The sequence below is a fragment of the Stigmatopora argus genome, chromosome 13, assembly GCF_051989625.1.
Source record: "Stigmatopora argus isolate UIUO_Sarg chromosome 13, RoL_Sarg_1.0, whole genome shotgun sequence".
Lineage (NCBI taxonomy): Eukaryota > Metazoa > Chordata > Actinopteri > Syngnathiformes > Syngnathidae > Stigmatopora > Stigmatopora argus.
In genome coordinates, this window is record NC_135399.1 from 4,340,303 (window position 1) to 4,367,996 (window position 27,694).

At 39.6% G+C, this 27,694-nt stretch overlaps 1 protein-coding gene across 1 annotated transcript; it reads right to left on the bottom strand.

Moving 5' to 3' along the window:
* Positions 1 to 27,444, bottom strand: ubxn4 (UBX domain protein 4). The gene is made up of 13 exons (XM_077616953.1): positions 27,261 to 27,444; positions 22,884 to 22,986; positions 20,539 to 20,567; positions 20,260 to 20,378; positions 17,719 to 17,890; positions 16,371 to 16,461; positions 16,237 to 16,291; positions 14,706 to 14,855; positions 13,949 to 14,064; positions 10,349 to 10,451; positions 9,356 to 9,487; positions 8,061 to 8,266; positions 1 to 2,481 (listed from the first exon to the last, which is right to left on the bottom strand). Exons 1-13 carry the CDS (start codon positions 27,340 to 27,342, stop codon positions 2,346 to 2,348), a joined length of 1,494 nt encoding a protein of 497 aa, XP_077473079.1. The 5' UTR covers positions 27,343 to 27,444; the 3' UTR covers positions 1 to 2,345.
* Positions 27,445 to 27,694: the final 250 nt, after the last annotated feature.

A 27,694-nucleotide genomic window follows, 5' to 3' on the forward strand; every position in this document is an offset into this window, starting at 1 on the left:
TTCTGTATGAATACCTGTAGGGCACAGATACATTTTTATTTCACAATAATATCAAGTTATTCAACCATCATTTTGCATTCTTCGAGTCCCATCCACCTATATGTTGTTGATGTATGGAAAAGGTCATTAAATAATAATCCCCATTAAAACCAGCACCAAAATCGCAATCGCTTTGTTCAGAAGGCACCATCCAATTGTGCAGTTGTTATTCTGCCTGACTTTGGTGTTTTCAGTCTGTTTCCTCCCACATCCCAAAATATGCAGGGTAGGCAAGTTGAAATTGCCTCTCGGTATGAGTGTGAGTAGTTGTCCGTTTCATTTTGCCGTGCGATTGGGTGGTACCCCCTGCCTGCTGCCCGTGGTTGGCTGGGATAGACTAATTTTGGGACAGTTTAAACAACGCCCACAGCCAGATCTTTACGGCGACTTAGTTGCAAAGGGTACGCCGATAAGCCTCAAATGGAGAAGGGAAGAATGCGCAAACAATTCATTTGTGTTCATTAACCAACCAATATTCTCTTACACAATATCACAGTTATATGTAGTTTTCTATAAGTACCTTGTTTTTTTTACAATCAGTGAGAAAATGAGCAAGTTAGAGGCTTTTACCTCACACCATTGTAATGACAAAATGGGTTACAAAGTCAGATCTGGAGACCTACCCAATTTCTATTGGGAGCAGAAGGAACAATTCAGCACATTGCATGGAAGTCATCCGATCAAGAGCTTGGGCAAAAAATATTCTAAAATTGTTGTTTGCCATGAAGGTTCAGAGTGCCTAAATACAGTATGAAAGAATGGGTTTGGTGTCACAATAGGCATTTCCAAACACAAAAAAATCCAGAAGGTACAGTGGATATGTTGTGTTGAGGTGCGAGTTTTGCTGTTACAGGAACCTGTACATGCTGCATTTCAATGCAGGGATGTAAGCTGGCGAGCAACAAAATGTGAATCAAAACTCTAGCGTTGTCTCCTGGCCTGAAAAGTTGGCTCAGTCCCTGATCAAGCAGTATTCTCAAGCCAATTTAATACAAATACAGTTGTACCTTGACATACGAGTGTCCCAACATATGAGAAATTTGAGATACGAGGAAAATTCCGGGCAAATTTTTTGCCTTGAAATACAAGAAAAAATTGAGATACAAGCATGTCAGATGGTTCTCGATGCGGGTGTCGGGTGGCCGAGTACGCTAGAGGCTGCTTATGAGAACAGCTTTGCTCTGTCTTTGTCGCCGTATCTCCCTCACATAAAGATATCTACGAGCACCCGGCCGTACTGGTTGCATTTTTGACTGGAGATAGCGTGTCAAAGTTGATAATCTGCGAAAAAGGCATCGGAATCTACACAGACTTGAAAGCAAAGCAAGCATCTGAAAAAGACACCAGCGAAACCCTTCAAAGAGAGTCTTGGCTGGTTTGATAATTTTAAAATACAAACACAAACACTCGGTTGTGAGGCATGGAGAAGCCAGGAAGTTCCAGCTCGAAAGCCGCTGTGTTATGCGTGAACATCTTTGCCTCGCTTATCGAACAAGGTTTAAATTTAGTGAAACGTAAGATTAAAACGTATTTTTAAGTGTATGTATCGTAATCTAAGTTCATATAAGTTAAATTTAAAGTTTATGTTACGAGCGTGTTGCCGTCAAGTCTCTCTCCTGTTCTTTCTCTCTCCCCCTCCCTCTTTTTCGTCCACGCACTGCGCGCTACCGTCTGTCCGTACTGAATAATGTCACATTTTAGAATTGAAGATCATAACGTCTTGATAGGTATTTGTTACTTTGTAAAGTAGGTGGTGAATTAGAACAAATAAAAAAATGTTTTTCCATTGTAATATGCTGTTTTTGGTGTTTGTTCAGAGGGTGGGAACGGATTAATTTGTATATTGTTTATTTCTCTGGGAAAAATTGATTAGAGATATGGGTAAATTTACATACGAAGTCGATCCTGGAACGCATTAAGCTCATATCTCAAGGTATTACCATGTATACAGTTGGTTGATTTGGATGAAGCAGTTTCCAAGTAAATTTAATTGACTATACAGTTGAATGATTGACATTACTACGTAGCCCTGTGACCCTTGTGAGGATAAGCGGTACGAAAAATGAATGAATATTAAGCACTACATAGTTGTAGGTATGAGCAGGTGAAAAGTCTTTTTACTCACTAATGTGGAAAAAAAGGTTTCAAGTACAATCTATATTTTTGCCATGCAGGTGCGCCTGAAACACCAAATAGAAAACAGTATCTTGAATTATTGAATGACTGAATCCAACTATTCATCTGGGATGGGATAGTAGTGTTAGCATTGTTAGGCTAGGAGCAGACAGAAAACTACTTTAAGAGCGCTACATTTGCTGCGTTGAGTTTCCATTCCAGGTATTGTTGTCATCTTCACTGTCCTCTTGAGCCCTGAGCTGGCATATTTTACCATCTTTCTTGAAATTCTTGGGCTCTTTTTCCAAAGGTGTAGAAAGGGATTCACTGAGAAGACAAAAAATAATCATGATTTAAAGTGATGCAGCAGTAATACAGTGGTACCTTGAGATACGAGGTTAATGCGTTCCGGGACTGAGCTCATATGTCGATTTACTCGTAACTCAAATGAACGTTTCCCATAGAAATGAACTAAAACAAATTAATTAGTTCCAACCCTCTGAATAAACACTGAAAACAGGATATTGGATTGGAAAAACATTTTTATTTGTTCTAATTTGCCATCTATTAACAAAGTAACAAATAACTAGTGGTTTAATAGTACTAAAATTAGACGGATTTGGCGGAGGGGAGAGAGACTGCACGGCAACGCGCTTGTAACATAAACAAATTTAAATGAACTTGGATTACGATGCAGACATACTCAAAAATAAATTTAATCTAACCTTACACTAAACTTAATTCTAATTTTGTCTTAAATTTTTATACCTTTCTTCTCTTGGCTCTATTTGCCCCGCCTCCACCCTGACTTTCAGATGCAACCTATTGAGGGTTGTTTGCTTTTGTCTTCCCTTCAAAATAATCCTAAAATGATGCACACAAATGTCCTCACAATAGGATGACGCACGACCACTTGCCAACTTGCCCGGAAAGTAGTACTCCTAGTGAGGAAGCTCCGCCATTCGCACTGACTAACAGAAAGAAAAAAAACACTGAAAAAATACAACGCTCGTAGAGACATTACATGAGGAAGTTGCGACGGGAAAGACAGTGCCCATGATGTTCTTATGAGCAGCCTCTCGAGTCCGCTGTATACTGTATCTCAAATTGCTATGTCGGGGCACTCGTATGTCGAGGTATTACTGTATATTGGTGGTAGAGTAGCAAACTATCTCCATGGAATTGTAAATAATCTAGTTTTTATTTATTTAATTTTAAGAAGCGAAATGTAGTTAGTGCTGCTAGCCCACAACAAGAATGTCCTCAGTGGCACAACTGAGCGTGGCTGAGCGAGCATCGAAGGCAGACTGCTGTGGCCTAGGAATAAATATAGTAAATGTGCGGAAGGGCTGAACGATATTGAAAAAAGCTGACATCTTGATTTTTTGGGTGTTTGCAATATAATGAAATACTGAGTTTCAAAATTTTTAAATTTTCATCCGGTGGAATGCCTTGAGATAAATTATATGCAAAAAGTGTACATCAGCTCAAAAAGGGTTGTATTTTTAGGAATTTCTTTAACTTGATTGACAAGTGATTTTCTCCTTTTTTTAAGATGACTGCTAACTGGGAAGGTATTTCCAGAGATTGATTAAGTTGTTGCCTCTTTTAAAATTTAGCAGTCTAGTCTATTTGTGCTGCATACACATGAATTTGTGACTATTAGTAGATGACCAGGTCTCATGTGTTGGCTTGCTAGACTTTGCGAGTTTTGTGTGCATCTCCCTCATTGAAGAGAACAAATACATTATGACAACCTGCATTATTTACATCAAACTGTTTGATATAGAGTGGGGCAAATAAGTATTTAGTCAACCACCAATTATGCAAGTTCTCCTACTTGAAAATATTAGAGAGGCCTGTAATTGTCAACATGGGTAAACCTCAACCATGAGACAAAATGTGGGGGGAAAAAACTGAAAATCACATTGTTTGATTTTTAAAGAAATTATTTCCAAATTAGAGTGGAAAATAAGTATTTGGTCACCTACAAACAAGCAAGATTTCTGGCTGTCAAAGAGGTCTAACTTCTTCTAATGAGGTCTCCACTCGTTAACTGTATTAATAGCATCTGTTTTAACCCATTATCGGTATAAAAGACACCTGCGCACAACCTCAGTCTCTCACAGTCCAAACTCCACTATGGCCAAGACCAAAGAGCTGTCGAAGGACACCAGAGACAAAATTGTAGACCTGCACCAGGCTGGGAAAACTGAATCTGCAATAGGTAACACACTTGGTGTAACGAAATCAATTGTGGGAGCAATTATTAGGAAACGGAAGACATACAAGACCACTGATAATCTCCCTCGATCTGGGGCTCCATGCAAGATCTCACTCCATGGCGTCAAAATGATAACAAGAACGGTGAGCAAAAATCCCAGAACCACATGGGGGGACCTGGTGAATGACCTACAGAGAGCTGCTTTGGGACCACAGTAACAAAGGCTACAATCAGTATCACATTGCGCCGCCAGGGACTCAAATCCTGCACTGCCAGACGTGTCCCCCCTACTGAAGCCAGTACACATCAGTAACACAATCCTTTGACAGCTCTTTGGTCTTGGCCATAGTGGAGTTTGGAGTGTGAGAGACTGAGATTGAGGACAGGTTTGCACAATTACTTTCAATTGTCTACACCAGGGGTGGGCAAACTATTCCACAAAGGGCCGCAGTGGGTGCAGGTTTTCATTTCAACCCATTGAGAGGGCACCTTTTCACCAATCCGGTGTCCTACAAGTGCAATCAGTGCATTGCAGTCAGGTGCTTCTTGTTTTCTGCAGGAATCTCATTGGTTAAACTGTCTGTGCTATATCGGTTGGAACAAAAATCTGTACCCACACCGGCCCTCGAGGACCGGTTTGCCCGTGCCTGGTCTACACAATTGTTTGATTACTTTTGTATCAGTGAAAAAAATGGAAGCACATCCAGGAACTGTTGCTGTGCCCAACACTAAATTAAATGAACCAAACAGATAGGGGAGACCATTTAGACCAGGGGTCTCAAACTTGCGGCCCGCGGGCCAACTGCGGCCCTCGGGACGATAATTTGCGGCCCCCGTCTTAATATGAAAGATCGTGGGTTTTTTTTTTTTTTTTTTTTTTTTTTTTTTTTTTTTTTTTTTTTTTTTTTTTTTTTTTACCCCTTTCCCCATGATGGCGCAGTTTAAGTGGCAGCCAGTGGCAGTAGCTCTGTCCACTCATGTTTTTCTTGTTTTACAGCATGTTTTACATGAAAAATTAGAGGGAACATTGACATGCACCTGCTTGTGGCAGGTGTGATACTGGTGTGCCGATAGCGAGCAATGATGATGTCGTGACCGGATTATTCGCCTAAAGACGTTTCGCCGACGGACGTTTGACAGACGGACAGGTCGTACTAGTATTTGTTAGTTTAATGATTAAATACAAATACTAGTATTTGTATTTAATCATTAAACGCTGTCTTCAGCTGGATTTGACCGAATTTGAGAGCATTTTGAGCCGTTTGGCGAATGGACGTCTATAGACATTTTTTTGCCTCCATCGCGATATCATCCAGTATTTGTATTTAATCATTAAATGCTGTTTTAGGATGGATTTGACCCGATTGCTGTCATTTTACGGCTCGGTTCTGCTACATCTGCCTGCCCAAGAGTGCTTATTCCCGGACTGCCATTGATGGTAGACGAACATTGATTTTTACTATAATTTGGACAACACCGGCGGCGGGCCGGATTAAAAATCCTAACGGGCCGTATATGGCCCGCGGGCCGAGGTTGAAAAACTTGTACACACACGATCCGGCAGGGCGAGCGTTCGAATCCCGTTACGGCGAAACCTCCGTTCGGCCGAATGAACGTTCGGTGGAACGTCCATTCGGCGACCTGCCCGTCTGTCAAACGTCCGTCGGCGAAACGTCTTTAGGCGAATCATCCGAGTACCGATGATGTCGCTCACACTGGAACTCAGTGCGCTCAGGGAGGTTGTCTTTCTGCTCAGACCAACAAAAAATTAGAGGGAACTTTGGTTCGGAGCTGATTGAACCAATCACGGTGAGGTATACGGCTATGGAGGGCGGGACATCGGCCGGGCTGTCCAGTGCCTTGCTCACTCACTCATTCATTCCTCCAATCAGCTGGGCGGAGGAGAAGCCGTGAGGCCGATCACTCCGCTCGGCGCGCACACTCCTCCGCTGCTCTCAGCATAGAACTGAATGAGGCGCTATGATCTGTGATCCAGCCTGTGTCAGTGTCTGTAGCCATCTCCGCGATTGAAACGGAGAGCGAAAGTGCACATGCGCCACAAACCCGCGCGACTGAATGTGAAAGATCAACCCGAGACTCATTCCAAGTGGAAAAACATATTACAGAGCCCCAGAGATGTCTCTTTCAAAGCCTGCCGTGAAGAGAAAGGTCGGTGATGAGCACAGACAGTTTCAAGAAAAGTGGGGAGTGCAATATTTCTTTGTTGAACACAGGGGCACCCCGACGTGTCTCATTTACACTGAAAAAGTTGCGGTGCACAAGGAATACAATTTGACACGTAATTGTACTACGAGACATGCTGAGGAGTACGAAAAATACCAGGGAGATGAGAGAGCCAACCAGGTTGCCAGTCTTAAAACACGTCTTCTGAGGCAACAGGATCTCTTCAAGAAGGCTACCAAAGACAGTAATGCAGCAGTCAAAGCTAGCTACGCCGTTTGTGAGTTGATTGATCCTGTGCTAAGTGATCCCAAATGGCTCATGGACTTGGCTTTTCTTGTTGATATCACACATGGGCTTAATGTACTGAACAAGAAGCTACAAGGCCAGGGGCAACTTGTCAGTGCTGCCTATGACAACGTGAGAGCATTCTGCACTAAACTTGTGTTATGGAAAGCCCAGCTCTCTCAGACAAACCTTTGCCATTTCCCAGCATGCAAGGCTCTCGTGGATGCAGGCACACCATTCAGTGGTGAGAAGTATGTTGAGGCCATTTCGAAGCTACAGGAGGAATTTGATCACAGATTTGCAGACTTCAAGACACACAAAGCCACATTTCAAATTTTTGCGGACCCCTTCTCCTTTGATGTGCAAGATGCCCCTCCTGAGCTTCAAATGGAGCTCATTGACCTGCAGTGCAACTCTGCACTCAAAGCCAAGTTCAGGGAGGTGAGTGGAGAAGCAGACAAGCTTGGGCAATTTTTGAGAGAGTTGACCCCCAGCTTCCCTGAACTTTCCCGAAGGTTCAAGCGGACCATGTGCCTTTTTGGGAGCACATACTTGTGTGAGAAGCTCTTCTCCACCTTGAACTTCAATAAGTCCAAGTACAGGTCCAGACTTACTGATGTGCATCTTCAAGCTCTACTGAGGGTCTCCACTGCTTCCTCCCTCAAGCCAAATGTGACTATGTGAGAAGAAGCGCTGCCAGGTCTCTAGCAGCAAGGAGTAGGCAAGAGAAGCCGTGTTCAGAATATTTCATGTTCAATGTTCCATTCAAGTTCAGAAAGTTAAAGGTTAAAGAGCTGTTAATACAGACATTTGAAACGGAATAAAAATAATTCATTTTCTCTACTTAGCCAGCCAGTGTATATCTACTGTATGCTCATTAGTATTATTTGGTTTTGTATTACTGATTGATTTATTTTTTATTCATCTTTAAGTTAATTTATTTAATTCATTATTTTTTGTTAAAAAATAAAGATATTTGATAACGTTGGAATGTTTTATCAGTGCTTTTCTTGTGGAAATCCTGATGCGGCCCAGTCTCACCCAGACTCGGCCTCTAGCGGCCCCCAGGTAAATTGAGTTCGAGACCCCTGATTTAGACATTGCATTGTTAGTATGTAGAAATACTATTAAATTAAGAAATTACCCAGAAAACTATTTCGTTAAAACATATACACAAAACATAATTTAAAAAAAAGTTCAGACAGTCGCTCACCGTTTTGGTTTATCAGAGGGTGTTGCAGAATTGGAGTAAGACTGAGACTGGGGAAAAGAACTCCTTGATGTTTCTTGTGGTGGGGTTGGAAACAGGAAGGACATAAGGAATCGCCATATGGTGAGAACAGGGTAGAAGAAAGTGCTCAGGACAGCCCACGTACCACCTGTAGAGGACTGGACAACTGCAGAAGTAGATCTGCCATACTGTAAGAGGAAGAAGATGGAAAGTCTGACTGTTTTGGAGATAATGGAAAAACGAAAGTAAGCACAGTGAACTACAGCAATATTCACGCTACTTGAACTTTTCCACATAATATTGCTTGAGAATCACAAACCCAAAACCAATCCAAAACAAATAGCAATACCGTTCATACCCAACTTTACACATTGAGATATTTTGACCTGTTTTCTATTTTTTGTGGCACTAGGATGATGAAATCTGTCCCAATAATTTGTTGAAATCAACAGGAACTGATCAAGGATTGCCCCAAAATCAACAAAACGTCGTTTGGAATCAAAAGTTAGTGAATGGTATAGCCCTAAAACCAGCTGGAAATTACCTATGAATTAGAGCTGGGCGATAAATTGATAACGATAATTATGGTGAAATATTTTTTGTCAACGATAATATTAAAAAGTTTCGATAAAAATATTGATTATTAATAATAATATAATATTTTAAACTGTAACTACACTACGTGACCACAATAAAGAACGGGGGCGCTGTTGCGAGATGACCTCTAGTTCCAGATCAACGCTCAGGAGAAAGAGGATGATAAGGAAACGTGTTTTAGCATGTTAGCATTAGAAGCTAACATGCAGCATGAACGCAAAAGGACAATAACACGGCCAAAATAAGCGATTATGAGATGCAGGACAACACCGAGCCGACCCACTAAAAGATCCCAGTGAATTTTCCCAGGCGTTTTCCACCTTTTGTTTTTTTAACCAGTGCGTACCTGTGCAAAGAGCAGCCTTATTGGAAAAAAATCTAAAACTTGTTATCTTGGGTGAAAATGGGTTAAGTTCAGCCAACTTTTTTTTTTAAATGGCCATTTGTGAGGTAATTTTTCTTTTTGTGAGGCTGAAAATAGTCTGCTTGCCAATGGTAATGATGTCTTGAGTTGATTATTTAACTTATTTCATATTGCACAGCAACTTTTGGTTTGAAAGCAAATTGTAAAATTGTAAATTGTAAAATTCTACAATTTTAAGGCTATTTTAAGGGTGCGGTTTATACGTGGGGCGGCTTATATGCGAGTAAATACGGTATACTGATAAACATCTACTCACAGGCAAAATTACAATGGATGAACTTGGGGCAAGTTCCAGCTCCAAGAAAGTCTTATTGAGGTCTTCATTGCTAAATTCCCTTCTTGGGAACATGGTGGCCATAGAAAAGTTGCCATACCGGTTTCCAACTTCCTAAGAAAGAACCAGCCCAAAAAACTATTTAGACATTCAATATACAGAGATTAGAGACAGAGAAGGTAGACAATTAGTGAAGGACTGTAACAATGTGACTCAATGAGAGTAATTCTAAGAACGACATCCACTAAGGAGATACTAATTCAAATACTTTGGTTTTTTTTCCCATTTTCATTTCAGCAAAAACTAATTCTCGAGAGTGACTCCTTTTTCTAAGGCTTTATTTACAACAGGGATCACCTACTATTTTGAGGGTGAGGGCTTTTCATGAGCACAAAGTATTATGAAGGACTACGCGGCATTTGACATAAACTTTCTAAATTAAATAAAGCACATGGATTACTATTTTATAGGAAAAGCAGCAGGAATAGTTGCAGAAATTAGCTGCCCGGCTATCAACCACCCAACAAGGAAATGTGCAAAGTTATGTACTTTATATTAAGATGTTCTTCACAAAATGGGCGAATACACAACATTGATTGCGAACTTATTATATTATCCCCCTAAATTTTTGTCATTCATAAACTTGTCATGCATTGGTTTGACTGCAGTGGTGAGCAACCTTGTCAATCAGCAAGCTCTCCTCACATAAGGCAAATGCCAAGCAGAAAGTGGGCAGGTAATTGTATAAGGCTGTAACAATGTGAAGTTACATTGTCATCCAATTAAAAGGCACTCATTTAAGAGAGGATTGATTGACCTAACAAAGGAAATTGCAGTCAATTGAGAAATGGCATACTTGATGAACTGTAAACAGATCACACTAATTTGACCAAAGTTATGAAAGAACGTTTGTTAAAAAAAAAAAGTAATTTCAATAGTTTTCCACTTTGGCACAGCCCCAGTCCTTTTACTGACCTTACTAACAAACTCATGAGCTTCTTGAAGTTTGCTCTGTGAGGAGAACTGGTTTGTGAATGAGGAACCATCTGGAAGGCGAAACTGGAGCCTTGTCATGGAACTGGTGATGAAAGTTAGATTGGGAATGAATTATCACAGAAAACCATATTTGGTAAATGATTCACATTAAAGGTTTGATTAACTAACCCTTACCTTTAATCAATCATATTTCATATTAGAGCCAGAAGAATGCCTGTAAGTAACTACCGATTTAATTGCACTGATAAAGAAAATCTAAACTTAAAGCTAGGTCTGTAGAAAAAAATCCAAAAACTGTAAAATCTAACATAAGAAAGGAACACTACTTCTTTGTTCGATAATTACTCAATAATGAATGGGAGTCAGTAAATCAAGATTCTGGTTACTTCGCTGGATCAGGGAGGCAGAATGTTGAACAGTCATTCTTCGTTTTGTAGAAGTGTGCTTCAAATAAACCCAAAAATTCTACACTTATACTACAAACAGATAGGTTAAGACAGGGGTCCCCAAACTTTTTCCTGTGAGGGCCACATAACCTTTCCCTTCTCTGGTGGGGGGCCGGTGTCAGTTTGTAACAGAAAAAGTGTGACGATCGTAGGGGAGCTTAAAATTTTTATTGTTTTCCAGAAAGCCGCAAATAACCAAATAACCCTTTCCAGGTTCTTTACAGAAAACAAGTCAGGAAACAAATAATAACACTATTAATGAAATAAATAATAACTAAATAACCCTCTCTGAGTTCTTCACAGAAAAAACTGGAAATAAATAACACTATTTATGAAATAAATAATAACTAAATAACTCTCTCTGGGTTCTTCATAGAAAAAAAAGCCATGGAACATTAACTTTCTGTTGTGCCATGCACAATCTTAACAGATAAAAGTTCAGCTCAGTTGTCAGAGCAGAATCTCTCTCACGTCAACACTTTGCAGCACAGTGCTTGCTGGTGAATTAGGCAGTGGACTCGTAGCGGGGCGGTGAGACCCCTTTTTTCCAACTCCCGGTTCATGCGTCCCATTAGACCGCGAGTTTCAGCCACCATGCTAGGAACCCCGTCAGTCGTGATGCTAGCTAGCTTTGACCAGTCCAGGTCCAACTTCCCCATGGTTTGGCACACTTTGTCAAAAATATCCTCTCCCGTTGTAGTCCCTTTGAGACTTTGGAGGGCTGCCAGATCCTCGCATAACTCAAAGTTTGCGCTAACTCCACGAATAAAAATGAGCAGTTGCGCTGTGTCTTGCACGTCCGTGCTTTCATCCAGTGCTAATGAAAAAAAGTCAAATTCTTTCGTCTTCTGCTGCAGCTGGGCATATACATTACTCCCGATTTCTTCAACGCGTCTGGTCATTGTACTCGTCAACAGACTTACGGCATTAAATGCATCTTTCTTCTCGGGACACCCCTACTCCGCGACAGCTTCCATACATTTCTTAACAAACTCTCCCGTCAGTGAAAAGCTTACAGCTGCTTGCTATCAGTTTAGCAACCCGAAAGCTGGCCCAAACGGATGCCTGGTTCAGCTGAGCTTGGCGTACAAATATATTTTGCTGAGATAGTAGTCCACTTTTTCGCTTTGAGAGTTTGTCTGCTCATATTTGGCCTTGCAAGCTATCGTACTTGTCTTTGTGACGGGATTCATAGTGTCGGCGAATATTGTATTTTTTGAATACCGCAACCGTCTCTTGACAGATGAGACAAACAGCCTTTTCTTTGCATTGAACAAAAAAATAATCGTTTGTCCACTCCAGGTTAAATACCCTGCATTCTGAATCAATTTGTCTCTTACCTAACTTTTTCGCCATTATTCCGTTCTCAAAGAGGTTGCACAGTTTTTATATGCTAGAATAGTCCGCGATGGTCCCACTCCCAGGGCTCCGCCCTCACCTGCGATCGTCCAGATGTCTCGGTATCACTGTGCCGCGCGTATCACCAAAGAAGCAATGCGAAGCCCCGCTTCACTGGGATGATTTGTGGGCTCAGCAGGGGTGCAATGAACCAAACACAAGATTAAAACGTCCCAGTCTTCAAGGCCAAATAGGAAAAAAATCAGATAGCGTCTCTGGTATTGTTCAGAGGGCTGGTCCAAATGTGCCGGCGGGCCGTAGTTTGGCGACCCTTGGGTTAAGACATCATAAAGATATATTATGCAACAAGTTTAGGAACAGATTCCAGATAAAACTTAATCATCTTAATTGTAGTCTTTATGATAATAATCCTAATTGTTGACCTAAAGAACAGGTGTACCCCATCATTGCCGACTTCAAGGATCCAAGAAGTGTCGAGTGGGGCTTATATAACGCTGTAACAGGGTGCATTGTCTGTACAACTCTGTAACATTAAACATTTCTCTTTACTGAATCATTCCTTTTTCCTTGAGTCTGGCTCTTAGCCTACGGATTGAAATGAAAGCTTTATTGTCAATGTACATCATACAACGAGATGCCTTCCAGGTACAACCTGACCGGACAGTTATAACTTACATACATACACAAACAATACAGGCCAGGCTGCCTGCCGATTCACCATTGATGGTGCTCAGTGTGAAAATGACAACAATTGGCAACATTAGAATCAATTAAAATCAGTACACTGGACAGCACAAATAGGGACGTTGACACCATATAAGGTATGGATGGACAGGGTTGGACGAGGGGAGGACATTCACCTCAGGGAGATTTTGCCAAGCCCAAAGATAAATTTTCCATTCTAGTCCTGCTATGTACAATACCGCCGAATTCGGTGCCATTCAGAGCGCACCGCCAAGACCGTTTCGACAGATTCACCGGCCACACGATCTTCCAAGGATCTCATCGTATATCCGGCCTGATGAGTTCCACCTGAACAAAGCAGGTTCTCCTCTCCCTGCTCTCCCCCAAATTTTGTCAAAAATATTGAAAGACCAGTTCACTAATACCATTTTTTGTTGAAAGTGAACAAATCTCAATCTATTAGACAAAGACAGGCATTCAAAGACAAAATTCCTCAACTCCCAGAATTTCCAATCCACTGGTTGTGTTCGAGCAGGATGTTCTATGTCTTCCTGAGGGCCGTCTCCCAGTGGGACATGCCCGTAAAATGTACCAAGACAGGCATTGAACCAAATGCCATCTGAATCCTCTTGATGTGGACATGCAACAGGTCTATTTTGAGGTCTAGAAAATGCCATTTCTGATTGGGGTAATTTGCTGTGTTGGTCTGTAAACACTCAGATCATTTCTTGTTGAATTTGGGGCACTTCGGGGTCACTTCCTGTTGGTATGGGGTCCTTCCTTTCTCATTTGTTTGATGCATTTGAAGGATTTTTTTAAGTAAAAAAAATCCGCCAATCAAGATTTTTTCAATGTGGGCCAAAAAATTAAAATCATTTAATTATAATAACTTTTTTGACGGTTAACAAAAAATGTTTCTCCAGAAGCATTGGGGAGCCAGTAAGTATAGTTTTTTTTTCCATTTAAAAAATTAAAAAGGTTACAAAGCAATGTTTCAACGGAAGAAAGAGGAAGGACAAAATATTTTATAGGTTTGAAGATCTTAAAGTATGAATTGGGTTGATTTAATGCATGCGGATATCAGATTTACCTCCTTTGTCTCGCAATAGTATTCTTTGTTGCATCAAACTCTGCCTGTTTAGCCTGTCGCACTTGCTGAGCCTCCTCAAGAGATTTGGAATAACGGGCTGCTCTTTCAGCTCGATCCTGCAGAAGAGGGATGAAAAAATTTAATTACATATAGACAGTATTTTGTCAGTCACCGGTTGTGCAAGTGTTACAGAAATTGTGTTTATGGTGCGAACTAAGTCCTACTGTTATGTTTTAATGTTTGAATTACAAACTTAAGTTACACTTGCCCCAGTGAAAATCTTGCCTTTGTTTTGGTTCCGATGCCATTCACTAGGGAAGCTAGCCTGCATGCTAACCATCTAACACCGGTATATTTTACTAGTTTAGCTAAAAAATTAAAAAATAAATTAAAATTATAAAAACTCACAGGCCACACATCATTTGTCTCTTGGTCAAAGCGGTCTTGAGGAAAACGTTCATATTTAAACAACAGAATAGACTACTTACCGTATGAATTCTCATCCTTCTGTGTCTAATTGACTTAAGTGCACCGCTCGATTGGAAAAAAATAGATACTTATATTGACAGGGTTCATGTTGTTCTAATTTCCTACACAACACATTAACCATTTTATGATAAAACTTTCATTTATTGAAAAAAGGAACGACCCTGCTGGCAGTCACAGAAATATCAGTAAACGAAAGAAGACGAGTATGCGACGAGCCGTTCCTTTCATTTTTTTTGTGTGTGTGAAGAAATGCAGAGGCAAAGATTACCATAGCAATTTGTTGTTTGACTCTCTCCCTGGCAGCGTGGTCCTCCACCCTTTCTTGCTTCCTCTCTTCCAGCAGTCGCTTTGTCTTCTCTTCCCTCCTACAGTCAAGTATGTCCTTTGCCAACTTTGGCTTTTTGATCTGATTCTGATCCTGTGTAGGTAACAATATAACAAAGACATAGTGGACCTTAGACATTATGGAATGTTATGCATTGGGGCTTTTTTGCTATCCTGGGATAGGCTGTCTTAAATCCGTGCAGTGTAAAAATAAATCTCAAGACTGCTCAAGAGAGAAATGATAAACAGTGTCACAAAATTACACAAATCCTAGGTATTCTCAAAATTTTGAACTGGTCAAATTATGCAGTTCAAAACGCCAGAAAATGGCTATGAACAAAATATTAGACGATTATGAAGTAGACTACTATGGGCCCTAATCTAATATCTTGTTGAACATTTCTGGAAGGAGTTAAAATTTGCCATTTGGAATAGGGATCTTTCAAACCTGAGACAATTGGAACAGTTATCGCAAATTAGGAGTGGATAAAATTACAGTGTGTGCAACATTGTTCGACAACTACAGGAAGAATCTTTTATATTTCAAATAGTTTGCTATTGAACAAACATGCTTTGCGCTACTACACAAATAACTTTAAAAGTAACAAACGGAACCCTGTGATTGGCCGGCAACCAGTTCCGGGTGTACCCTGACTTAGATCCACAGTTAGGTGGGAAAGGCTACAGCAGTGGTCCTTAATCTCTTTCTCATTGGTCAACGGTCACAGTATCCATACCTGTCAACCTCGGCCGATTGCTCCCCTTATTAATGATTGCAATTCCCCTTATTAAGCGATAAAAAAAAACGTAAACTCACACAAGGCAGGCACACTTAAGTCTAAAAAAAAATCCATAGTGGACGGCGTGCCTAATCAGCACTGCACGAAATTCAAGATTCTCTAGATGTCGTTGTATGACGCTGACAACTACTCAGTCTGTGTACATTGCTCAGTATATTTGTATATAGTGAAAAGGTGGACATGTGAAAGGGGAATGCATGTCCACATATCACGACAATATTAGCAGTCGACGATGACGTTTTTGTTTGCTACCAGTGACCGAGACGATCCGGATTAGAGCTGAAATGGGTAAAACGAGATCATTTTTACAAAATAAGTACTTTAAAAAAAATCCCGTACAAAAGTTGATATACGGCGTACACAGTTTGAAATGATCAAAAAACGTATAAAATACAGGGAAAACGTATAAGTTGACAGGTATGAGGTATCGCACATTTCCCGCAGTTTTCCAGGGAAAATCTGTCAGGTCAAAATAATCTACCTCTTGGCAATTCTTTAAAGTGTTTCATAACACAACAGAGGTTAATGGGACATCTACCAATTGTTAATTATCTGATATTACTTGCAGGATCTTAAGGTTAAAAACGCCTGCACATGCATACCATTGTGTGCAACTCTGTGGTGTACACTGCATACTTTTTTATACATATCCAAAGAACCCAAGTTTTTCTTTACCTCCTCTTCCAATGTCACCTTTTGCTGATGTATGCCATCCATGTTCATGTTAAATCTATAAAAATAAATACAATCAAAATTATTTTGATTCTGAAAGCAATTGAAAGCCAGTTTTTTTGTACGTGTGCCTTTACCCTTCTGTAGTGTTTTCTTCACCCAAAGATAAACTTGTGGGATCTGATCCACTTGCTGAAGTAGACATAGTTGATTGGCCAACCATAGCTTCTACAATCAAAAGCATGCAGCAGGAAATTAAGAAATTTTAAAATGTAAAAATAAACATCTGTATCATTTTACCATTTTTTTATAATGAATGTAGGTCACTAAGGTAAACCTGGTGTCATTGTTGTATTTGCCTAATTTTTCAACCATTTTAAAAAGAACCCTTTGATGGCAGCCATCTTTCAAAATTAATTTTAATTATTTTTTCAGGACAACTGAATACTGTTTGATACAAAAAGTACACATAAAGTGGAGCTTAAACAAGATTATTCGGCAAACTACGAATTCATTAAAGAGAGTTCTCACAATTAGAACTAAGTGCCGAAGAATGCAAGGCAGCCCGGTTGCCGAATAGTTAGCGCGTCGGCCTCACAGTTCAGAGATCGAGGGTTCAATCCTAGGTCGGTCATCACTGTGTAGAGTTTGAATGTTTTCCCTCTCTTGGCTTGCGTGGGTTTCTACTGGTACTCTGGTTTCCTCCCACATTTCAAAAAGATGCAGGCTGAACACTCTAAATTGCCCCTAGATATAAGTGTGAGTGTGAATGGTTGTCTGTCTCCTTGTGCCCAACAATTGGGTGGCCTCCGATTCGGGGTGGCCCCGCCTGGTGCCTGTAGGTAGCTGGGATAGGCTCCAGCACCCAGCCAAAACCCTTGTGAGGACACAGCACTCTAGTTCCCAGTTAATCTAGGACATTTTAAACCCACGAATGACATGTTTAACAGAAACAGTGTCAAAATTAAACTTCACAACTTGGTGTCGTAACCTTCTGACTACCATTAAAACAACCTGCATAGCTGCAGATGTTCTGCAGATTCTAAATATGTATCTCCATGCAGGTGAGTTTGCAGTCTTTGAAAACATCTTCTTAAAAAAATGATTGCGCTGAATACAATGAACGTAAAGCAAGTGTGTACGCAAGCAGTGGTCTTCCTTTCTAGAATTTGCAGAACGCAGTCCACACAAGGCTTCCAAGTATAAATTATTTCAAAAAGACAGTTTTCAAAAAATAATTTAAAAAACAACAGCGAAAATAAACTTGAAAACCAGTCAGGGCTTTATGTATTTTTAAGGTGAATGCAATACGCTTCCGTAAGTATCAGTTGCAGGCCCAGCCAAACTACGAAAGAAGTGCGACTCAGTAGTCTTCAGTAACTGGATATGGTATGGTAGATTAGTTGCCATTGTGAGTTTGTATTGGTTAAATCCATATGAGTATATACCAGAAAAATATTCAAATACATTTCGAGATGGCGTTACCTTCTGTCGCCTCTCTAAGTTCCAAGTCCTCCACTGTGGCGGGCCTCCTGAACTCATCTGTGGGCATTGCAGGAGCCGAGAGCGCATTCATGGTAGGTTGGTTTGGGCTGATCGTCATAGTGGCAGTAGTCTCTTGTGACACCATACTAGTGCCATTTTTTTCTGCATGCATCTGAGGAAGCCCATAAAGATTTAGCAACAGCAATTTCCAGATTGCCAAAGAAAATCAAGTGGCATTCATACCAAAATCACTGAGATGCTGAAAATGCCACTTGTGTCTGTATCATACATATCGTATTGGCCTGAATATAAGACGTTTTTTTGCATTGAAATGAGACTGTAAAGTGTTGGTCGTCTTACATTCGGGGTCTAGATATTATACTCATTCACAACGCTAGATTGTGCCTGATATCTTTAAAGCAAATGCTGATCACTTTGATGGTTAATGCAGTTATTGCAATTTCGTTGTTTTATCACAGTAGATTGGTTGATTTACATTTCAGAAACCAGAAGCCATTCATTTACAAATGTGATTGCACTTTAGTTTACATATTTAAATGTTCAGATAGATGTGATAGACCGTTTTTACATGCTTCTTCTATCGAATATATTGTTATAATCATTTGCTACAGATGTCCTGGGATCCTTCTTCATTTCTCGGGTTCAACTTTTGCAGCTTCACTGTGGATTTTTTCTGAGGTATATATAAAAAAAAAAGTCTAAATGTCTACGTTGAAACGCGCAATCAGAAGACAAATGAAAAATGCCGGAAGTCAGGGCACTGCTTTATCTCTCAGCACCCGAAGAAAGTGTATCCAATAGAGGGAGTATGGGTGCGCCAAATATCAAAGATACAGTGCCTAGATGCATTACGTCTTGCCATTTGCTGTTTTGTTACGAGTGAATTTTGCATCGTGCACATCACCTGTGGAAAAATACTTTTTTTTGAGTCGTCATTGAAAATGCCTCCTAAATATTGACGTTCCTTAATATGCTAAAGGCGTAGCATGCCTTTGCGGCATAAACGGCGTTCATTTGTAAATAATTCAGCTGCTAGGAATCTTGTTAACAGGGTCCACCGTGCGGTTAAAATTAACACAAGTGAAAGTGAATGCACTTCCCCTCTGGAGATGCATGCGTATTGTGGCGATCTGTATTCTGGGAATAAATAAAAATAAATTCTCGTGAAGTGAAGAGGTCCGCGATGTAGCGGCTGCTCTTTCCGCCCAGGTTGCCGTACTGCACGTTTCGCTTGACCATCGGCGCGCATGTGCCGTTGTGCGGAACAGCAAATTCTCGATTGGATGAAGACACCCCAACGCCGAAAAATAAAAAAAATGAACCAGCATTATGATGAATTTACGCCGTGGGGCCACTCAGAAAGAAACTGATTAGAACATTGACGGATGACGCAGCCATTGAATTTGGCAATCGTCTTGACAATGTCAAGAAAACAACAACAGCAATATTTGAACAAAAAAGATGCCTCTCAAATGTGACGATGAGGACTTGGTCGGAAGCTCCAATAAGATGTTTTTTTATTATTTAAATCAGGCTGAGAGGAACTATTTTCACTGTGAGTGCAGCACTTAAAGTATTTACATTTTTTATTTATTAATTATATTTAGATGTTAGTCCTGGGTTCAAATCCACGTCACGTCCACCTGTGTGGTGTTTGCATGTTCTCCCCTGCGTGGGTTTCCTCCAGGTACTCCGGTTTCCTCCCACATTTCAAAAACATGCATGGTAGGCTGATTGGACACTCTAAATTGGGTGAGTGTGAATGGTTGTCCGTCTCCTTGTGCCCTGCTATCGGCTGGCCACCGATTCAGGGTGTCCCCCGCCTCTGGCCCAGGGTTAGCTGGGATAGGCTCCAGCACCCCCTGGTACTCTGAGGATAAACCGGTTCAGAAAATGAGATAAGATGTGATTTAAATGTTAATAAATTAGTCTTTTCATATGCCTGTAACTGTGATTTAATAAATACACTTCTTGATGATTGTACTTGTATATTTGTATTTTTGTATAAGCACGTAAACGTAGTATGGTATTTAGTAATAAATAGGGGTGATCCTACTTTGCAGTTTTTCGATTATCGTGGCCATGTCTTGTCTACATTAGCCACGAAAAAGGAGGGATCAGTGTACTTTAATTATTTTCTGTATAAAAATTGAATTTGGTGTTTAAACAGTCTTCGAACTCGAGTCTTGAAAAAGAGGGGGTCGTCTTATAGTCGGGGCAATACTGTAGTGTGGCAACTTCTTTGCTTCAGCCCTATGAGTTTAACCATATTAAACCTCCATATCATAAAGGAAAGAAAACAGCTATTTCTGTTAATTGGGGGCTGGGGTTCTCCTTACTGATGAGGTGACAACATGGCAATCTTATAATCATCCCGCACGCAGAGACTGGCTCTCAAGGATGTGAATTTCTGTCAAGTATGCTTGATTTCACAAACTTCCTGTTCGGTATGTACTTCTTTTTCCTCAGATTGAGTATTTCCTATTTTTTTTCATCTGCATTCAACAAAGACAGTATTACCTTTTGTACTTTTTCAATTCTAAGTCGCAGTTCTGTAGCAGATACACTTCCAGCAATGACCTCCAAAGGAATACCATTTTCCCCGATAAAAAAACTTGAGGGAACGCAGACCACTGGATCTTCATTCACAGGTTGTCAAAGAATATGTTTAGAGGACAATACATTTTCTATTACTGCAGACATATTGCATTTCTATTTCTTATACCCTTTAAATTGTAAATAGTACAATGCTTCTGTGCAGACTATATGAGAAACAAATGATCAATGTCAAAAGGATACAGATCTGTGAGAACTGCAAACACGCGTCACTGCAAGGCAAATGCAGATAAGTGAAAAACATTTCATGACAAAAGATATATAGTTGAGCTGGGCGATAAAACAATAACGATAATTATCCTGAAATATTTTTTGTCAATAATAATACTAAAAAGTTTCGATAAAAATTCGATAATTTTAAACTGCAATTACACCACCCGACCACCACAGAGAATGGCTGACTCTGTTGCTAGATGAACGCTAGTTTCAGACGAACACTCTGGTGAAGAAGAGGAAACGTGTTTTTAGGTTAGCAATAGAGGCTACCACAGAGCATGAACGCAAAAGGACAATGACACGGCCAAAATGAGCGATTATGAGATGCAGGACAACACAGATCTGATGCACTAAAAGATCCAACTGAATTCTCCCTAGCTACTTTTTTTGTTTGATGCCTCGTAAATACCTGTGCAAAGAGCAGCCTGATTGAAAATGTCCTTAACCCACTGTCCTCATTTGAAGACAACCTGTAATATTTTTCTTACTTGATATGAAGGTGTTTCCCCATTCTATGTACCGTATTTTCACGACTATAAGGCGCACTTAAAAGTCTTACATTTTCTCCAAAATAAACAGGGCGCCTTATAATCCAGTGCACTTTATATATGGACCAATACTAAAATTGTTATCACGATAAAATAAATCAGACGATAGGGTACACCATCCTCTACAGCTCTCACAACTACGGCAAGCAGCCCCCGACTCTACTATTTTCCCCTTAGAAAAAGTACTGCGCAGTGACTGCTGGGATATATAGTTCTTTTGTCAATACACCCAGTATGACAGCGAGCACACTAATTTGGTGCTCGCCGTCATTCCGGCAGGATTTACAAAAGAACTCCTGCTGCTAGATGTTGGCGTCAACAGAGCATTCAAAGCTAGACTGCAAACTATATTTATATTTATATTTATATTTATATTTATATTTATATATATATATATATATATATATATATATATATTTTATATGGATAAATATTGTAGCACATTAATTCTATGTTCGTCGTCACTCCCAGTGGAAGTTTGAACTGCGGGCCGAGCTTTCAGGAAGGCAGAAATTACTGACTCGATTAATGACGACTTTGGTGAGATGCCCACCTTTCAACATGAGTTATTATGCTATTGCTGTGTCCCGAAAATACTAATACTTTAACCTTGGAGAAAATTAAAAAAAACTGTTGTTTATTCATGTTGGGAGTGAATGGAGCTGTCAGAAAGCTGATTTGTAATCTATTAATAAAGTTTGGCTCACTGTTTTGTTGACATTCCCTTTAGCGCAGCACCATCTAGTGGGTGCGCCTTTAAATGTGATGCGTCTTGTGTGTGTCAAATACAGAAATAGCACTCGTTACTGACACTGCGCTTTTAAATGCGATGCGCCATATAGTCGTGAAAATACGGTAAATGAAAAGGTTGCAAAAAATGAAAAACTTTATCTTGGGTAAAATGGGTTAAGTTCATCCCAACTTTTTTATTTTTTATTTTATGTAAATTGCCATATGCGAGGTAAATTTACACTGTTTCTTTTGGTGAGGCTGAAAATAGTCTGCTTGCCAACGGTGATGTCTTCAGTTGATCATTTTATTTATTTCATATTGCACAGCAACATTTGCTTTGAAGGCAGATTTATAAAAATATTTTTTTCAATATCAATATCAAAATTTCTGCAGGTTTTATTCTTTACTTTTCATTTTGGAAACTCAAGAGAGCCATGACATTATGTTCTTCACAAGTGTATGTAAACCTTTGACCACAACTGTATGTGTCATCATTTACTTTCAACCTACACATGACTAAAGATGGAAATTAGCCCTTGGCTACAATATTACATATTTACATAAATAAGTTCATTAACATGAATATTAATATGTTCATTAATATGTGCTCTCCCTAATTAAATAAATCAAACTCAAACTTTCATAATTGAATAAGGAGGAAAGTTATTTATTCACAGAAATGTGAAGTTTCAAATTTGAAAGAAAAAAGTTGTCGTGATAATTATTGATAGACTAATATTTGTTTTATCATTATAACAATTTTTGTCATATCGCCCAGATCTAATATATAGTTTCAATTAGTACAGCAAACAATGATAATTTCAATAATGGATTTGTTTATCTTCAAGCCAACAAACAAACTATATGGAAGCAACACCTGCATGTATTATATCATAATATTGTTTGTTAAGAAATCATGGGATAATATAGTTACAAATGAGTGCATATCTATATTTATGTATCTATGTACAAATGTAGCATTCATAAGTAGAGGTACCACTGTAATTATATTCATGGAAATGTCGAAAATACCTCTTGGCGTCAACTTTAATTGCCACACAACTTTTTTGAGCCATCTCCAGGACAATGTCATCTTCCCAGCTGGACATTAGGTTTGTTGACTGCTCATCTTCACCTTTGAACAGGAAAATGCAGATTAACTGACGTCTTGTATAAAAAGTATAATTTTCCAACCATGTTGAAGAGTTGAGAATGGACACTTCTTGGTTATCGAAGATGTTTCAACTGGCTGAGAGTAGCCAAAGCACTTATGCAACCTTTGGCCTTTTTTGGAGCATTAAAATTAAATTCCAGATGAAGCACTGTAGTTTCAGCTTTTGTCGAAGCTGAAATTTCTATTACAAAACCCAGCATTGTTGAAGAACGTGTCCACCCGGCCGAGCTCTTTATGTTGGATACAAAAGATGAGGACTTCGACAGATTTGTAGATGTTTGAATGCTTTAAATTCTATTATCGCAAATACATATTACGTCAATAAAACAAAATCAAACTAAGTTTTGCTCATGTTGCCTTTTTAAAAACATACACTAGGGTGCATGCTAACGTATGTGTCATGCTAGCACGACCATGGCAGCGCATCCTTTGAACCGAAGCGCCTTTTCTGTGGGTAAAAAACTGAAATTGCACCTGCAACTGAGACAGCGCCCTTTCAGTCGGTGCGCCCTGTGTGTGTGAAATACGGCATGCAAAAAAATAGAAAGTACATTCTAAATGAATGAATATCATATTGGCAATCTGGCAAAAATAAAACCCTTTTAATTTTCATATTGTCTGATCTCAATTCTTAGTTTTTTTACTTGGGTGAATGAATACATAAGAAAATATTAAGTACCGTATTTTCACACGTCTCACTTAAAAGTATAGAATTTTCTCTAAAATGGGGAACTCGCCCACTTGGCCGAACTCTTTATGTCGTATACAGAAGATGAGACTTTGCCAGATTTGTAAATGTTTGAGTGCTTTGACATATATTATCACGAATACACATTACATAAATAAAACAAAATCAAACTAAATTTTGCGCTTCTCTGGAGATGCAAGCATGTTGTGGCATGATGCTAAAGTCAGAAGGATATGCGTGAAAGAGCCGCCTCGTGGTGCAAATAAATAAAAATAAATTCTCGTGAGGTGAAGAGGTGGTAGCGGCTGGATGAAATGAACCAGCATTATGATGAATTTACACCGTAGATACGGCCGTGAAGCAACAAGTTTATTTTGGAAGCGGATGCCTTCCTGGACATTTTTATTCAAAGATTAACTGAACCTGCGACTCATCATCATCATGTTTCCATCCCACGCTTAATTAGGTGAGTACAGTAATATGGAGCTGCCAACCTCTGTCGACCCCATTTCAAGAGTACCATTGTCCCATTTCCGTAGTTTATCCGGAGTTTATCGGGAGTGAATGCGATTCACGCAAAATCCATATGCACTGAAGTCGCACAAGACGATCATTCGTCAGAACTTGTAACTCGAATGATTCACAATGCACTCATGTTACCGAATTCTTCCGGTTTACAGTGCAGTTCAATCAAGATGGCAGAAGCCGTAGCGATGGTGTAAATTTTGAGGCATTTAAATTGGAAATTTGGTACTTTTCCAAAATGATTGCTTAAAAAAAAATAAGTGACATTTTTTTGGGATATCCGGAGTTTAGGGAGGTTTTCCGGAATCCTGGAGTTTGCCTTGCATTTCTGGGTAAACTCCATAAATTCCGGAGTAGTTGGCAGCTCTGGTAATGCCTCGAATATCGCAGACATTGGACCCATGGCCACAAGATGACAAATATTTGGATTAAAACTCCCATTTACCTGTTTTTGGGGATTCATATCAAGTGGGGAGGAACTATTTTCACTGGAAGTACAGTATTTAAAGTGTTTACATTTTTATATATACAGTGGTACCTCGACATACGAGTGCCCCGACATACGAGCAATTTGAGATAAGAGTAAAATTTTGAGCAAATATTTATCCTGAGATACGAGACAAATTTTGATATATGAGCAGACAGCTGACGCGAGAGGCTGCTCATAAGAACATCATGGGCACTGTCTCTCTCCCTGCAACTCCCTCGTGTAATGTCTCTGTGGTCGCAACTCCCTCGTGTAATGTCTCTGTGGTCGCAACTCCCTCGTGTAATGTCTCTGTGGTCGCAACTCCCTCGTGTAATGTCTCTGCGAGCACTGGCGTTGCATTTTTTCAGTGTTTTTTTCCCGTTAGTCAGTGCGAATGGCGTATATTCTACTTCTCGTTGGCAATTGCTCGTGTGTTATCCTATTGTGAGGACATTTGTGTGGATCGTTTTGGGAATATTTTGAAGGGAATACAAAAGCAAACAATCGATAGGTTGCATGTGAAATTCAGGGTGGAGGCGGGGCAAATAGAGCCAACCCGGCCGGGAGAAGAAAGGTATCAACATTTCAAACAAAATTAGAATTAAGCTTAGTGTAAGGTTAGATTAAACTTATTTTTGAGTGTGTCTGCATCGTAATCCAAGTTCATTTAAATTTGTTTATGTTATGTTACGAGCGCGTTGCCGTGCAGTCAGGGTGGAGGCGGGGCAAATAGAGCCAACCCGGCGGGAGAAGAAAGGTATCAAAATATAAAACAAAATTAGAATTAAGTTTAGTGTAAGGTTAAATTAAACTTATTTTTGAGTGTGTCTGCATCGTAATCCAAGTTCATTTAAATTTGTTTATGTTATGTTACGAGCGCGTTGCCATGCAAAAAGCCCCCCCTCTCCCTGTCCGTCTCTCTCCCCCCTGCGAAATCCGTCTAATTTTAGTACTATTAAACACATTTTAGTACGATTAAACCACTAGTTATTTGTTACTTTGTTAATAGATGGCGAATTAGAACAAATAAAAATGTTTTTCCAATTCAATATCCTGTTTTGGGTGTTTTTTCAGAGGGTTGGAACTAATTCATTTGTTATTAGTTCATTTCTATGGGAAACGTTCGTTTGAGTTACGAGAATATTGACATAATAGCTCAGTCCCAGAACGTATTAAACTCGTATCTCGAGGTACCACTGTACATTATATTTAGATATGAATACATTACAGTCTTTTGACATGCTTATAGTTGTAATATTTAATGTATTGGCATGATTTTTCATTTATCGCAGCCATGTTTGCTCTACATTAACTGCGATATTTGAGGGGTTAGTGTACAGTCTGAAATTCCCTTATTTTACCAGATTTCATCTGTTCTGATGATACATGATTTGAATTGTTGCTGTTTAGTCTGCCCATTATGGACAGTAAGTTTTCAAAACATTTCAAGCCTATAAAGTGACCAAATCAAAGCATGATTTTTGTTGTCTTTCATTTTTGATAGGCAGTGGCTCCTTAGCCGGTAACCGGTCAAATAGTCCCAGTGGCTCCTTAGCCGGTAACCGGTCAAATAGTCCCAGTGGCTCCTTAGCCGGTAACCGGTCAAATAGTCCCAGGGGCTATTTAGCCGGTACCCTATTATTTAACATTGAGTGAATAGGGGATTTTCTAAACCATTCAACCAATCTTATTGAAATTTGATGTGTTATTGCCAATTGATAGATTTTAACATTAGGTGAATAGGGATTTAATGACTATTATTCAGGCAGTGGCTCCGTAGCCGTAGTTTCTCACTATTTGCCCCACACAGAATTCTTACCGGCTAAATAGCTGGGGCCATATAGGCTATTTGACCGGTTACCGGCTAAATAGCCCCTGGGACTATTTGACCGGTTACCGGCTAAGGAGCCACTACCTTTTTAATAACCTGCATTAACCCAGGCCTTTTGACATAGAAATGTCATATAGTGCTAATAACACATTACCATTTGATCAGTTAGATGACAGCAATTTAGTAATATAACATTGGTTATAAGATGTAAATTATTATCCATTCCATTTTATTTTGAAACTAAATGCAATAGTGTAATGTAATCCATTATGAACTTAGTGTTGAATATTTTTACACATTCCATTGCTGATTTAACACTGAATTCCTGAGTTAAATTCAACCCTCTAAGGGTTTAAATATCACATTGTTCTTACTGTGCATACATATAGGTATGATTTTCATTTTGGATTCAAAGAAAATGACGCTCGTAACTTACGAGTCGTAAGGTTCAAGTTTATTTTGGCAACCAGGCCTTGTAACATTTTACCGTAATGTCTGATGAACATTTTGTGTAGCCGTTTATCTAAATATTCTAAGCTGAGGCTAACCCGACGACAGTTAGCTGCTGTCAATTATATTTTAATATCTTGTTAATGTCAAGAACATAGTCCTTAAGTGTAAGTTAACACTTCTTCAAAAGATAGGGACGCCAAATCCCTAAACATTTTGTACTTGTGTCAGGCAGGATATAAACAGCGGCAGGTGTAAATGGAGTAACATACCTACAATGACGATGACGAAGACAAAACCCCTCTGTTTGGCCAAATTAATGGCGTCCGGTATGGACCCATTAAACCAAATCATTTTGTAGGTTTGGAATAACTAGTGTGTGTCACTAGGATTACTCGTCACTAACACATACACGCACTTCCGCTTCCGATCCCATAAAAAAAAACAATGCGTTCTTCCCCGTGTCACCAAGCAGTACTCCATTGGTAGACATAATATATATTAAACTAGATGCCATATGGCGGCTCTCTGCCAAACGGGCCAATAATCAACATTTTTCGGCCAGTTTGAGTTGGTTGGTGCTCCTAATAATTATAACAATAGTATAGTCAAAGCATGTACACAAAACCAAAAACTATCCCCCTTTTTTTCATCAAGATTTCAACTACTCCGTACAAATTAAAAAAAATATTGCAGTCACACCCCG

Bases quoted from the DNA above. Each gene is read 5' to 3' on its own strand.
- ubxn4 (XM_077616953.1), bottom strand. From the start codon at position 27,342: ATGATTTGGTTTAATGGGTCCATACCGGACGCCATTAATTTGGCCAAA. The intron at 14,065-14,705 runs GTAATCTTTGCC...CCTCTTCTGCAG, and splicing joins TCAAACAACAAATTGCTATG to GATCGAGCTGAAAGAGCAGC. The intron at 2,482-8,060 runs GTGAGCGACTGT...TTGTCTTCTCAG, and splicing joins CCCTCTGATAAACCAAAACG to TGAATCCCTTTCTACACCTT.